The 15,550-nt window shown below is 38.2% G+C and overlaps 1 protein-coding gene across 2 annotated transcripts in view; it reads right to left on the minus strand.

Moving 5' to 3' along the window:
• The window catches only part of mei4 (meiosis-specific, MEI4 homolog (S. cerevisiae)), a 64,532-nt gene that overhangs the window by 19,069 nt on the left and 29,913 nt on the right, over positions 1-15,550 (minus strand). The window contains exon 5 of one of the 2 annotated variants that reach the window (XM_067572625.1): positions 9,328-9,404. The exons of the other annotated variant lie outside the window; for it this stretch is intronic. Within the exon in view, the coding sequence (XP_067428726.1) occupies positions 9,357-9,404 (48 nt within the window). The 3' untranslated portion in view covers positions 9,328-9,356. Of the gene's footprint in view, positions 1-9,327; positions 9,405-15,550 lie in introns of those variants that run through there. 2 annotated transcript variants of the gene reach the window in all.

A 15,550-nucleotide genomic window follows, 5' to 3' on the forward strand; every position in this document is an offset into this window, starting at 1 on the left:
GGGAAGCTAAAGAGACAGCTAATGTGTTGCATTAGCTCGGTGAACCAACGGTTAGTAATTAATGACATAAAGCAAAAATGTAGCTTCAGGTCTCGGGTCCAGTTTGGGTCTTAGATTTGACAGTGTGGGTTTGGTTCAGTTGGGTTGAGTCTTAAAAGAAGCCAGATTCAGGTATCAATTTTAGACCTGTAAATATGGAAAGAAATTAATCTCAATAATGATGGCAAATTCTTGTTGTGGGATCTACAAATAAAAAGATTTTCAAATGTGCTGTCAGCTCTGGGGAAAGCCATCGTCGTCCAAGACACTGAAACAAACTGAGTTGTTTTCTTAACACCGGAGGTGGTTTAAGTTGTTTAAGTGCTGCAGTACGCGTGGTCAGCCGATCTTGTCTGTTACTGTTAAAATTCTCCCAACCGCTCGCCTTTTTTAGAGATGATATAGAAGATAACTCTAGTGTGTGCGTGCTGTAGACGAGTGCTGCACTCCCTCACGGTTGGGTTCAACCTCTCTTGTTCTATCAACGTCACGTTATTAATTAACATTTAGAAAATCAATTTTTGGCATTTGTGAATTGATTCAGAATCAGAGAAGATCATAACTGTGATTCTTATGTGAATTGATTTTTTCACCCACCCCTATTATGAACTAACAAATCTCAATATAACATTAACATCAACATACGTCTGCTAGTTAGATGCTTTATTTATGTTACTATACTCCAGTGTAACAGCGTCTGTTTCTACACCAGAAACTTAATTGCTAGTGAAGTTAATATGGAGGCTGCTGTTGTTGCTGCAGCTAGTGTGAAAGTGTTTTTCACCCTGATCATACACTCTGCAATTCCACAGACTTGCTTCTAGTGTGTCTGCAGCTTTGTCAGCACCTGAATGGTGCATCGATTGTTACAAGACAATGGCTTCTTCTTCCTGCTCTTTTGTATCAGGAGTGACTATCTCCACTTCTCAATTTACCGCTGACTCGACTCAACATACCAGCCTCCTCTCTCCATCTGCTGCCTGCGTGGGTCATACAAAGCTGTACATTTGGGAAGAAAACTATCGCAATGCCGCTGTCATTTGTTTTCCTGCAAAGGTGTCCTATTGGATTTCTTTCTCCCTGAGGAACGGGAGCAGAGCTGGTGAGTAGGGATGAAACGAAGCAGAGACACACTGACGAAGCTCTTTGTAGCAACTCGATGCAGAGGCGAGGGCTGTTTGTAATTCTCAGAGTAGATCTGTGTGAAAATTACAAAGCTCTCCAGAGTGTACCGGGACCTGACGATGACTAACAAATCGTGTCGGCAGTAAATGTATATGAATATTTATTTTGCCTTACGTAGCCAGTTTCATACACATTTCATACATTGTAGTCTGGCTACAAAGTTTAGCACATACAAAGCATATTTTAAAACAGAGCTAGACTGATAAATCAGCTTGTAGATATATACTGTGTTGGTGTATGTAAACATGTTCATCATCCATCCATCAGACCTTATCACAGATGTAACAAATAACATTGTTAATTGCTTTAAAATTGCTGGAATGGATCATTAATGTCGTTAGTTAAAATGACTGATAAAGCTCTGTTGGAAATAAGGGAGACACAAGAATTTTCTGATGCTAAAAAGGCTATCAAGATTCAAGTTTTCAAGATTTATTCAGGCAGCAAAACGACATGAACAGTAATTTACAAGGTGATGAGATTTTTTTGACAGGAAAAAAAGAAAAACTAGTGATGCTCGTCTAGTGATGTTAATGAGAAACGTGTGAAAAGAAACACGCAGTTCACATTCTTGATAGTGTTACTTTCATTAAATTAAATGGAAACTTGCTACTTTCCTCAGTGTTGGTGACAGTTGCTCACCTGGACTTTTATCCATCACATCTGTATATAATCTTTCAAATACTGACTGTATATACTGTTACCATATTTATATGTAAATTATTCATAATATCAATGTACACTTAATTCTTACATCCATGGACAATCATGCAGTTTACTACCATAGTAGTGTCCACCTGACTTGCACTAATTTACAGTGTATTATAACATATTAACATCATTTAACAGTGTATACCCAGCAAGTAGTATATTATAGTTATGGTTATATCTCTGATCTCTATTCTATTATTATTTTCTTGTATTTGTTTATTTTACCTACCTCATTGTGTTTGTATTGCCATCCATCCATCCATCCATACATACATACATCCATACATATATCCATAAATGCAGTTTACAAACACTGTATGTTTACATACAAAACACACATATTGTACGTTTTACAATAACTAACAAGTTTATCAGTGAAGGTAAATGCAAATCTTTGTTATGTGCAAGAAGCAGTGTTACTGCAACCTGATTTCAGCATTAGCATTATACAACGGATAAAAAGAGGTCCCGAAATATTTATTTATGTGAGCCCTGTCTCCAAAAAATCACATTCATATGACTAATTTGCATGAGAAAATAGGTTTTGAGAAAAAAAACTGCCTGCATCTGCAATGTCGTAAAATTACAGAATGAATCTGCAAAATGTTGACTGACATCATTTTTAATGTTTCCCTATAATATCCACTTGACTTGTAAAGCATAATTCAACTTTTTGATTATGTTAAGTTAGGTTATGTTTAGGCAACTCAAATGTGTTGGACCCTCAGTCCAACACATTATATTTCCCCGTACCATTCCTTACTAAGGTCTTTAAAATCTGATTAACAAAAGGTCAAATTTGTAGCAACTGCAATCACTAAAGGATTTCAATTTCTCTCAGTTCCATCACTAACACTGACAGTCTGTGCTTGTGAAACAGTCTACATACCTAGAACAAGAACATATGAACTTTAAGGCACATGGAGCCAGTTTCTTGGAAATGTCATCCAGGTGTAAAGCAGCTCATCTCACACCTTTCTCATCTTTCAAGACTTTCTCCCTAGAAAATACCACTGCAACTCATATGGACAAAGAAGTTCTATTAAAGTCAGTATTTTTTGAGAATTAATTCACCTTTTCTGAGAGAAAGATTATCATCAGGCATCATACGACCTAGCTCTCAAGGAAAATGTAGGACTGAGAGTATTTGAAACTTGGGAATCAGCCACCTCCTGATATTTAAAGATGAAATATGATGTTCGGAGCAGTTGTGAAGCAAAAATATTCTCTGATCATTCACTGAGGGCTGCGCAGCCAAAGAGTGAAAATTGAGCTGGCACTGGCCTTTAGAGGCCTCAGCTGTGATGCTCATTTCCTCTGGCTTAGCCACCACCACTGAACCCTGCATGTCTGAAAACTCATTCATCACCCCAAATCCAGATTTAATATCCCCAAGCCAAACTTAATATCATTAAGGGCAATCATTCCAGACGCCGCCTGGATACCAAACTCATCAGATCATTCTAATGAGACAATAACAGAGAACTTTCATGGGATGTCATGCCAAATGAAGCTACAGTGGATGGTTACAACCAAGGTCACCTCATGCACCTCTCTACAGATAAGCCTCATGTTTTGATCTAAAGGGTAATTCAATCCAGCAGGCTGCAATTAATGGTAATGATGATTACTGAATTTTATTAATTGTTTAATCTATAAAATGAAATCTATAATGTAAGGACAAATGCCAATCACAGGTTCTAAGTGCCCAAAATTTTGTCCTCCAATTAAATGTTTTGTCCAAACCAGAGTTTTAACAAGACTAAGAGTCTACAGCCATGCAAGTGGATCTGTTTACCAATCTTAGTTAAGCGTGTTAGCATGCTAACATTTGCCAATTAGCAGTAATTAAAAAGTGCAACTGAGGCTGATTGGAATGGCATTGGTTTTGCAGGTTAAATTACTAAATAGTCATGATAGAAATATGAAATGAAAGTGATACATTACCTAATGATGGCACTAAAATTGATTTGTAGATGCATCGCAACGCCGATGTGGACAATTCTGCATCAATTCACAAATGTGAAAAATCGATTTTCTAAATGTTAGTTAATAACATGATGTTGGCAGTATGAAAAAGGCAAAACTCAACTGCGAGGGCAGTGCACACAAGAGTTATCTTGCAGTTCATCTTCAAAAAAGGCAGCAGTTGCAAGCATGTTTTGATTTAATGACTAAATCATTACCTTTGCGAGACCAACATGAAGTATATTGTGAATATTTTTACGGCATCACTCAAAGACTAACGTTAGCGGAGCGGAGCAATAAGAAACAAGACCAGTTGACCAACACACACTGCAGCATTAAACAACTTAAACCAACTCTGAAGTGAAGAAAATAACTCGGTGCTCAGTCTATTTCACCTCAAAAACCCTACGCCTGCTTAGCGTCTTGGACAGTGATGGCGTTCCCCGGAGCTAACGGTGCAGCAGAGAGGCTGCTCTCCACTGCTGGAGACATGACGTTAATAACAACACAGCAGAGCACTTCACCTCCTAGCTAGTTTGTTATTCTCATACAGGCAGGAGACTGTGAGATGCTTTCAGATTAATTCATTCATTAGTTATTGCAGTTAACTTCTTAAAATGAAAATGGTCCGCAACCTGGTTTGGCACACAGTATACTGGAGCAAGAGACTGAGAATCGTGCCCCCTTTTATATTCATTCAATCGAGAATTGATTCTGAATTGGATCGGACACCAAGGATTTAATCGAATCGTGAGATTCCCAAAGATTCCCACCCCTTAAAGTTGTTACAATTTATGCTGAATGTATGTAACAAATTTCATGGCAATGCAACTAAAAACTGTGAGTAAAACACAGAGTCATATACATCATCTGGTAAACATTAATGTCTCTACAGGATTTTGTGCCAATCAATCCAGTAGATGTTAAGATATTTCACTTGATAATTAAAACTTTGACCTACTAGTGGTGCTAGGGGAAAGCAAAGTCATTGGGATTTATTCACTGGGTATTATGAATGTGTGAACAAAATTCAATGGCAATCCCTCCAACGGTTGAGATATTTCAGTCTGGACAAGTGATGGACTGACCAACTGACAGACTGACATTGCCATTAAATGAGCCGCACTGCTAATGTGGCTAATAAAAAAATCATTCTGTTTATAACAATATCAGGTACAAAATAATGGGGGAAAAAACCTGCAAATCCTCACAGTTAAGAAGCAGAAGCCTACAAATGTTTGTAATTTTTTTTATTAGCAATGGATTTAATGACTTTCATTCAGCATTTTTTTTATTTCATAGTAAATAAATAAATCTGAGTTTTTGGCTCTGTCAGACAAAACAATTAATTTGATTTTGGGCTTGGGTAAAATATGGACATTTTTAAGTACTTTCTGACATTTTATAGACAAAACAGTTTGTCAAAAGATTGATTAGTAGTGAAAATAATCATTAAATTCAGCCTTACGCACTTTGAGCAGGTTTACATTAAATGATGTAAATAAGTGAAATAAATCATTAGTGTTTTTTCTCTAGTTCTCCCCTTGACTGAGATTTCAAAGTGTTTTATCCAAATGAGCTCTCTGCTATCCATCCTCCAGTAAATCAGAGACTTTTTTTTTTTTTTCCTGAGGAGGCAGGAGTCCTTCCACATCTGTAGGCAATGCATGCTGATGTCGGTTGTCACCAGCGTTCTCTTCAATACAGTGTTGCAGCACTAAGAAGAGAGACGCTGAGGAGAGCTGGCTCTGTGGTTGGCACGGAGCTGGATTCCCTTATGTCAGCGGCACAGAGAAGGACCCTAAATAAACTGTTGTCCACCATGGACAATGCCCACCACTCTCTGCACAGCACATCCACTAGGCAGAGGAGTATGTTCAATGGCAGACTGCTGCCTCAGTCCTGCTCAACAGACAGACTGAGGAAGTCTTTTGTCCCCCAGGCCATACAGCTATTCAACTCCTTACAGCAATGGCCTTACAGCTCTCTGTAGTAGTTCTGGTGTGTTTTTATTCTTTTATTCTTGTGTGCATTGGTGTTTTGTACATGTTGTGTAAGCTATTGGATGCCTAAATTTCCCTCGGGATCAAAACATTTTCTATTTATCTATATATAGGGGTGAGGATGAGATATCTAGCCATAGGCCTCCCACAGTTTGCATAAAGTGCAGACACTGGGACAGGTCTGATATTAACTATGCACACTCAGCTGTCAAGAGTGGCATTTATGCTGTCCAGTGGTTTAGTGTTATTGCTGGATTTCATGGTGGTTTTGTCCTGAGGGGCTGTGGCTGCTTGGTGTATGCCACTGACTGTCACGCCCTCTGACAGAACAACGCAGCGCCCAGATGGCAGATCTTATCTGTATGCTGCGCTGCTCCAAGGACAGTGGCACCGGGCTACAGCATCTCTGACGATGTACGACACACAAGAACACTGGCCTCAGCCGCTCCTGATAGCATGCTCATGACTTTAACGCATCCTCTCCCCACACTTACTGCGCAGTGTGCCCTTGAAATAGTGAAGGCAAAACACTCATTCTTTAAATGGTTCCTATGACAGCTCTGACACAAAAGGGCACACGAGGATCCATGGTTTATTTTCTAGCATTGAGGAGCATGCAGTGTAACATTATATAAAAATGTATTATATCATGACATGATTTACTTTAAGGTCAGCCTAGAGCTGAAACAAGTACTTGAATAATCACTCATTACTCAGTCATTACACAATCAACAGGAAACTAATCAACAATTATTTATAGTTGATTAATCCTTTAAGGTCATTTGTTAATGTAAAATGTAAAAACTTTTCTGGTTCCAGCTTCTGCAAAGTGAATATTTGCTGATTTTCTTGGTCATCTCTTATATAAAAATTATTCTCTTTGATTTTTGGACTGTTTGTCAGACAAAATACAACAATGAATATATCAACTTTAGGAAACTGTGATTGGCATTTGTCACTATTTTATGACATTTATGGACCAAAAGATTAATCAAGAAAATAAGAAAAAAACAGATGACTCAATCGTAAAAAATTAATTGAGAAAAACTTTTTCACTTTACGGTGATAAAAACTGTAATTCAGGTGGCATTACACTTTCCTCTAAACATACAATGGTTAGGATCTGTGAGTTTATGTATGAGAATTCAAGCCTAAAAGTGACTTCTACAGCTTCCAATCAAAACTTTAGTCAGTTCTCCTGCAGTTTTAAATGCTGCTTTTAATTAATACCTGAAATATTTTCTTATTGTTAAGATGGCATTCAGCAAACCTATTATTATTGTATCCTCACATTTCAAAAGGTTTGTATTGTACAATTTCATCTAATAGGCTTACATTTTCAAACTCTCAAATATTGATATCAGTATCAGCCTGAAAAGTCCAGTATCTGTCACACTATAGCATATAGATATAAACATTTTTAAGACCTTCAATATTAAAACCAATGAGAAACAAAGTAAGGGTGGCGACTAACAATTATTCTCATTATTATCGATTTTCTTAATTCATCGTTTTGCCTATAAAAATGTATATGGTCTCTATAATGTCTATATTTTGTCTATAAATTAGTGAAAAATGCTCGTTATGCAAACAACCCAAATATTATACTCTTCTTATTCCTTATGTATGACTTAAAGGCACTTATCTCTGTAAAGTCATGAATTGATCCTTTTAATGTTTCTCGACATGAACTCAAAGGACCTGAAAACCTCCAAACTCATTTCCTTACTCGTGTGTTCCCAGACGAATGCCCACAGGGGTGGTTATGGTCCCCCCCCAACTATGATGCCAATAATGACAGGAAATAAGGGCTGATGATGTGTGAATATGACATAAAGCCCTTCAACCATGTCCTCTCAACCTCTGGAACATAAAGGCCTGAGTCAGCGAAAAAGTCCCAAGACAGATGGGACCGATCTGCTCTCTAATCCACCGGCTGGAAAAGAGTGAAGGCTTGTCTGGCAGTCACTAGAATGGCAAGTGGTGTGCTGATGACCTGATAATTTAATATTCTTTTAACTATTACTTAAGAATTCAATTGTAACAATATAGACAGCTCACAGGTACAGGAACAATATAGTACAGAGTTCATGGTTCACAATATTTTTAACTTAACATGTAGAAAAATATATATGTATTCCCCCTTAGGCATCTCGTGCAAAAACTAGAAATGTCCCAAGTATGGGGTCGATCCAGGCATATTTTAAAGGATTCATATTGGATAAAATAAAGTCGATCAAATGTCAATCCTTTCATTATTGTGCTCTATAGTACTAAAAGGATTAGTTGAATTACTGATCAACAGAAAATTAGTCGCCAGCTATTTTTATGTTTGAATAATTGTTGAGTCATTTTTTCAGAAAGAAATACTCAAATTCTCTGGTTCCAACTTATTAAATGTGAACATTTTCTGGTTTCTTTAGTCCTCTATGACAGTAAACTGAATATCTAAGACATTTGAAGTTGCATCTTGAGTTTTGGGAGACTGTGATCAACATTTTTCACCATTTTCATTTTATAGACCAAATGACTATGAGAAAATAATCTACAGATTAATGATAATGAAAATATTTGTTGTTTGCAGCCCTAATACTCTACTGTGTTGAAATCTGAGGTTGGCAAAATACATGTACTGTAAGTAAGTAAGTTTATTTAAAAAAGTCTCAGCACACCTTACAAGGGGGTAGTACACATTACACATAAAAACATTCAGATGCAGCTTCTCATTTTTAGCCAGAACTGACAGGCGCTTTCGCCGGTTAAAATGACAAATGTCAACTGCGACAGATAATCAGCTGTTAACAAACAGCTGTCAACAAAACAATAAACATTAATTCACTTGACAAAATGCCAAAATTAACTTGGGTTGCATTTGTGAGGGAGGAACCTCCACTCCGTTTTTAAAATCATTTTTGCTATAGGTTTTAGTGCAAAATGCAGGAAATCTCTCAGTTTCTGGGAATTCCACATTTCATCAATTGATGGCAGTAGTGCACTGTAAAAAGTACCAAAGAATGAAAATGTAAGTTTCAAAACATTTTATCATGAAGGCTTTGAAAATGTTTTGTAATGTAGTAGGAAATATGTGTCATGTGTTTGTTAAGTCTTCAAGATACAAACAATGTGTTTCGGTGAGAGTGAGTGTCTTTTTAAGGGCACGCCAAATAAGATTCAAAAGTAAAAGTTAGATGTGATATATAAACTTACGCACTGAGATCAGAAGTATTCAAACATCTTAGGGAGCAAATATTGTCTGCACACAAATATTTTAACCTGACAGAAACCCACTTTCACGTTTTACTTACTGTTAAAGATATAACCTGTCTTGAAAGAGTCCATAATTCTTACCAGAGTTTAATTCTGACAGATACAGCTAATCTACTGGGTCTCAGTTAGGAAGACAGCAGACTCCTCTCTACAGAAATATCTTGAATCTTGTGCCAGGGAGTTTCATTGGGAATGAGGTAGTCTGTCACTCTTTATCCTGAGGGGCAGTCCCTACAGTAATGGATGAACAAGAGGTTGTAGAGTCAGACCAGTATACCATATGGTTCTGCTATCAGCAGGAGTGAAGGGTCAACTGAATCTAAACGCCCACATAAATCACTGACAGACAGACACAAAAAATGTACCGCACAGCCCCTGGCTGGGGGATCTGACGTCTTTACAGGCAGACGGACACAGGAGAAGAAATAGTATGTTATACAAACTCAAACATATAGAGGTTTGCTTTGGGTGAACCTCAAGTTCTACATCTTAAGGCACCAGTATACTCTATCAAAAGTCATCAGAAGTGCTTGTCGGATGGTCAAACCACTTCTTAAACCTGCTCCCCCCACACCTTTCCGATGCTGGGATTAGGGGGCCTAACTTATTATTTATTTTTTTATTTAGCTCTATTATTTCCTGCTTTATGCAACTATTTCTGGCACTTTTCATTTAAACAACCAAGTACAACAATATGAATGCCTTCCAGGAGATAATGTCTGATATTGTGTGCCATTTAGGGCTGAAATGAACGATTATTTTCATTATTGATGTGTGGACTATTTTCTCAGTTATTAATTTGGTCTCTGTATGTACATTCCAATCCATTTCCTTCCAAGTGTCCTCAGATATGTGTGTGTTAAGTTTTACATTTTAGTTTTGCTCTTGTGTCTTGTTACTTGTGGCTATTTTCTAAAATAGCATAAACCGCTGCGATTTGATGTGACACTCTGACATTGCTATAGTTCTTTACCAAAAATTGCACAAGTGCGAGAAGATCACTGGTCTTCCTTCCTATTTTACTATTCTGGATATAACTTCTCACTAAAACTTCTTTCTAAAATCGGCAGTAGTTCTTTATCAAATTCCTTATAAAATTAATCCGTCACTCCCAGGGCATATACCCTTTTTTATTTCTTTATTGCTATGTTGATCTCATCTGACGTAACTGGCAAAGTCAGGATCGCATTTTGTTGATATATTATCTGCGGTAGTTTTATTCTGGATAGATATTCTTTAATCCTATTTTGAGGGAGCAAATTATTTATAAGTGTTTGTGGTATTTTGCAAATTCTTGTTATTGCTATTTCTTGTTTACTTTTTAACTTTGTATTCCTGGTTTGGTCTTTGATAGAAACAATGTTTGATTTTATCTGTTGTTTTTTCAATTTATAGGCCAGGTTTTTCATTGCTTTTGCTCTACTATTAAAGTATTGTTGTTTAGTAAATATCAGTGATTTCTCTACCTTTTTGGTTAGTAATTGGTCGAGTTCATTCCTTAGTTCATTCAAAGAATTGAAGTTTCCTGTTGCCTTGTGCTCCAATTCCAATATCCTTATTGATTGTTCAATAATATGATATGATTTCCCCTCTCAATAGTGCTTTTGCTCCCTCCCGCAGTGTGACGGGTTCAACTTCCTCTGTATCATTTATTTCTATATAATTTTTAATAGTTGATCTTATTTTAATCTTGAAGTCTTCCATTTGTAACAGGGAGTTATTTAGTCTCCAAAGCGTATGACCCACCTCCAGATCAAGATTCAATTTCATAGTTATCAAAGCATGATCATGATGTGATTTGATTTATATTACATTCTACCACCCTTGATATGTGATTCTTAAACATAAAAAATAGTCTATGTTACAGAAATAGTCTATGTTATCTATCACGCTGTGTATCCATACTTGGGTCCATGATTAGGTTTAGGCCACCCGCAGTGATTGTTATTCCTTGACTTTCTGAAACTATTATTTCAACCATCTTTTTGATTAAGTTGGGCCCCCTTCAGGGGGGTTGTAGACACTCATAAATGAAACAATTTCCTCATCAGTCTTTCCAACTACCATTACATATCTACCTTCCTCGTCTTTTATCGTTTTTCCACTGTAAAAGCTATTTGTGGCATTACTAAGATAGCATCTCCTCTTTTTGAGGACTTGTAAGATGAGTGATATATCTAAGCATTAGTAAGTTGCTTCAGTTTTTCATGTTCTAGTTTGACTAGGTGCACTTCCTGTAAGAAGATCATATCTCCTGTTTCTTTTTTGAGTTGTTGCAGTAACTTCTTACGCTTAATTGGATTATGAATACCATTCACATTATATGTAAATATATTATTTTTAGTGTTTTCATTTCTTAACATATGAGATAATTTACCCTTCATATCATCATCAATCATATTCCTTATTATATAAGGGATCTTTGGAAGGACTATTTTTCAGGCATCTAACATTATGGCTCACAGCCGTAATTTTTATCATTTATAACCAAATGATTAATCAATTAATCATAAAAATAATCAGCAGATTAATTGATTTAAAAAGTAAAAAAAAAAAACATTAGTTGCAGCCCTACTATTTTCCTGTGAACGACGCCATGTATGACACATCCATGGGGTAAAACTAAGAATAAAAAGTCAAATATCATCTCACCTATTGGCTGACAACACCTGAGTACAGCTCTAAATGACAACACCTCATTTAGACACAGTATGTCCCTGTCAATGAGGGAAATGCAGAAAAATGTGATAGAATTAATAGCAACAGAAAGTTTCTTGATTTTATGAGACACATTGAATAGTCTTGAGTGAGCACTCCTCTTAGTGAAATCAACCCAAACAAATTTCAAACCGAGGCTTCTCATTACGACTCCTGAGGGATTCATGTAGCTTTTTAATTTGCAGTTAGTGTGACTGATGCTGTGTACTGATCCCAGTAATCAATGTTTTTTCACCAGGAATAAATGGAGTGCATAGCAAGTCAGGGTTTGATGGATACTTGATGAAGCACACGGCTCACATTTTCAATTTTTTTCACAAAATCAGCACTACTGAAGGGGGAGTCAGGGGTCTGCTGCTTCTGACAAAAAGCTGAGGCAGGGGTCTGGTCATGGCTTTAATGCAGCCTGGGAGTGTATGAAAGCTCAGTTTTATACCTGGGGTGTGGTGGTTGCAGAGCTCAGTGGTTTTAAAACAGGGAACAAGGAACTCCCAGAGGGTCTTTGAAGAGTCTCAGCAGGTCCTTAGCGAAGTGACTCATAGTTTAATGTCAGTAGAAGTTAATTCTTAAGTCTGCCATGCAGTGAATTTGACCTTAGAAATGGCTAACTGTGTGCTGAACTGTGTGGGGCTATATCTCCCACACAGTTCTTTCTATATTAATCTAAATCTACTCAAATTAAAGGCGAGACTTGGCAATTTAAAGCATTATTTGTCCCCATCAGTGGAGTGAGCATCACAAACGAAATTCCAGTCAACACTGTAATAACATTGGATGGATATTTCATAATTTGCACAAACTAAAGCCACGAAGCAAGAAAATGTTTTGGGTTTTTCTGTATTTGTTTAACCCAACCCTTTATTTCTCTCTCTCACTCTGTATCATTGCCTTATGTAGCATTTCTCTATCCTAATTTCTCAGGTCTTAAGAGTGTTTTGTCACATATAACCTCTGAGCACTGTAACTACCAACCTCTGACAGACTTAACAGTTTACTTCCAATGGTAGTGACTAGGGCTGGGTTAGTAATTGAATTTTATTTTCAATTAGGATTTTGGCTCCAATGATTATGAAAACAAGATAGTTGAGATAAAACGATTATTGTGCCGCATTCAGTTTCACAATGATGCCCAATGATTTTGTCTTGTGTTATAAATCCAGCCCACCCCTTTCCTTTACAGCGGTGTGCTTTCATCCCTCCCTAAAAGTCCAAACTCACTCTCACTAGGAATCCATATAGAAAATGAGACGCTCAGTCCACACAAACTCTGACCTGCGTTCAGTGTCCACAGAACTGGCGGTCTGTCAGCTGCAGCTCCTGGGGAGCTGGGAGGACAGTGGCCAGGCAAACTGCCCTCACCATGCTGACTGACAGCAGAAATTTACTGAACCAAAATAGTTTTCATGTCAGCTCCACGGGGAGAAATCGACAGTGTTTGTATTTACTGATTCAGTGATTTTATTTCCCTGCCCACCGTAGTGAATGAATATGCCTGTAGTGAAACAGGCAGCTCATAGACAGACTGGAGGCCTTGATCAATCAATGTAGATACCATTAATAAGTTCAAGACATGTATACAGCGGTATATTTGTGTGATTTAAACAGCTGTCTGTGTAGATTACGCTTCACTAAACGTGACAGAAATAGACTGGGAGCTTAAAAAAACGCAGGGTTTCTCAGTGAGATGCGTGTCACTCGTGCATGTCTTGGAGTGTGGATTAATATATTCAATAAAATGGAAGCATTTCTGTTCCGTGAGTCAATGAGTAATCGTGTTAAATAATCATGATCATCTTAAAATCGACCAAAATAATGTTGATTATGATTTTTGCCATAATCAAGCAGCCCTAGTAGTGACTCAGGAATCAAAGGTTCAACAGTTGCACTCACTATCATTCACTGGAGATATCAGCAGGTGCTAAGTACGTAAGGTGTTAATGCATTTTCTTCTTCCTGCTGTCTTCCAGTGCAGACGCTCTGCTGCTTGCTCTCACCTCTTATTGCATTTTTCTGCTGATTTTTTTGTTTTTCTTATGTGAGAAACTACAAGCAGCAGCTCCTGGATACTTATAAATCACTAGGACTGTATTTATTTGTATATATAGTAGGCCATTAGCATATTTCAACATTGAACATTCAATATTGAGCGTGGCCTACCAACAGCACAAACCTGTACTGCAGTGACTGGAAACGTGATCCTCAAATAAAGCTAATTAGCAGCAAGATGCCCCCTTTCTCCATGGACAACCACCACACACTTCTACAGGAGATTGCAGAGCTGGAATCCAAAATTCACTGGTTAGAAGTGAACTTGGAAGTGAATGAACTATATAGGAACAACTTCACTTTACCATGGACTCAAAACAGTGGACAAGATCATGCTAACTCACTGCTAATAAGCACCAGCAAGACTACCAAATAACAGGAGGACTGTGTACCGGGTAATAAATCTACAAGTGGTAGTCCTCCCTGGAACTCTCCTGGTGCAAAGCCCGAGAGTAAATCATTTCCTTGGGAAATTGAAGGACGAGCGCCCAGAGAACTGTGTTGCATCCGGCTGGCCTGCATTATCATCCAGGCAGAGCACCTCTTCAACCCCTGTACTTTATAGGACACAACCGTAGACAGCTGCAAAAGGAAGAGCTAGCAACAAACCTTCCCAACGACCAAGTGTGCAACTGGAGAACAATTTTGCTCGACTGTTGCAGGACTCTGAATCTCCGTCTGATGACCTGAAAAACTTCTCATCTTCACACAGCAGGATAAGGACTGAAAGTAACTCAGAAAGTTAAAAGCTGCAGGGAAAGCTAACACCTGGGCTTTAGACTCTGATTGTGGGTGACTTTAATGTAAAACATGTAAAAAGCATGTGAAGTAAAAACACCAAAATACTATGTTTCCCCAAGGATATAGCCTCTAACATGACAGAAAGAAGGCTCCACATCCAACTGTGCAAAACGTCATAGTGCATATAGGGACCAATGACGTTGTGAAGCAAGAGTCTGAAGTGCTTAAATGAGACTTTATTGATCTTTTGGACACAGTCAGCTCTCTGAATGCTGAGGTGTTTATCAGTGGTCTTCTACCACCAGTCAGAAGAAGAGCTGAGGGATTCAGCAGACTGTTGGCACTGAAGACATGGCTCTCAACTGCATGTACTGTCTATTCAGTGCACTTTATCGACAATTCCAATTCTTCTGGGACCACAGACATCTTTTTAAGGCAGATGGACTTTGCCTGAACAAGTCAGGAGTAAAATTGTTCACCTCTAAGCTATTTCACTTCTTGCATCACCCATCTGTTCCCTCTGCCAAGGACAAGAGACAAGAGGAATCAAAAGAAGACATAGCACAGCCGCCTCAGCCCCTACCTGAGCAGAGCTTTGATCATGGGAGACATCTGAGCCAAGAGGAGGAGCCCCCTTCACCGGCAACCACCTGTGAGGATCTGCCTCCTTCACCCCCCCAGGCCCTATCCAGGCCACCCTTTCTCCCTGCTCCCCCCTCTTGGAGTTCACTGACCAGATAAAAGAGCTGGTCACTGCTGGGACCAAACTTACCCCGCCGCCCTGCTCACATTTTCTCTCCCCTATATCTCCCTCGGCGTCCACCTCCACCACTGGCTTTAAGTCCTCAGCCCGTTTTGACACAATTATCACA

The sequence above is a fragment of the Thunnus thynnus genome, chromosome 18 (genome assembly GCF_963924715.1).
Source record: "Thunnus thynnus chromosome 18, fThuThy2.1, whole genome shotgun sequence".
NCBI lineage: Eukaryota > Metazoa > Chordata > Actinopteri > Scombriformes > Scombridae > Thunnus > Thunnus thynnus.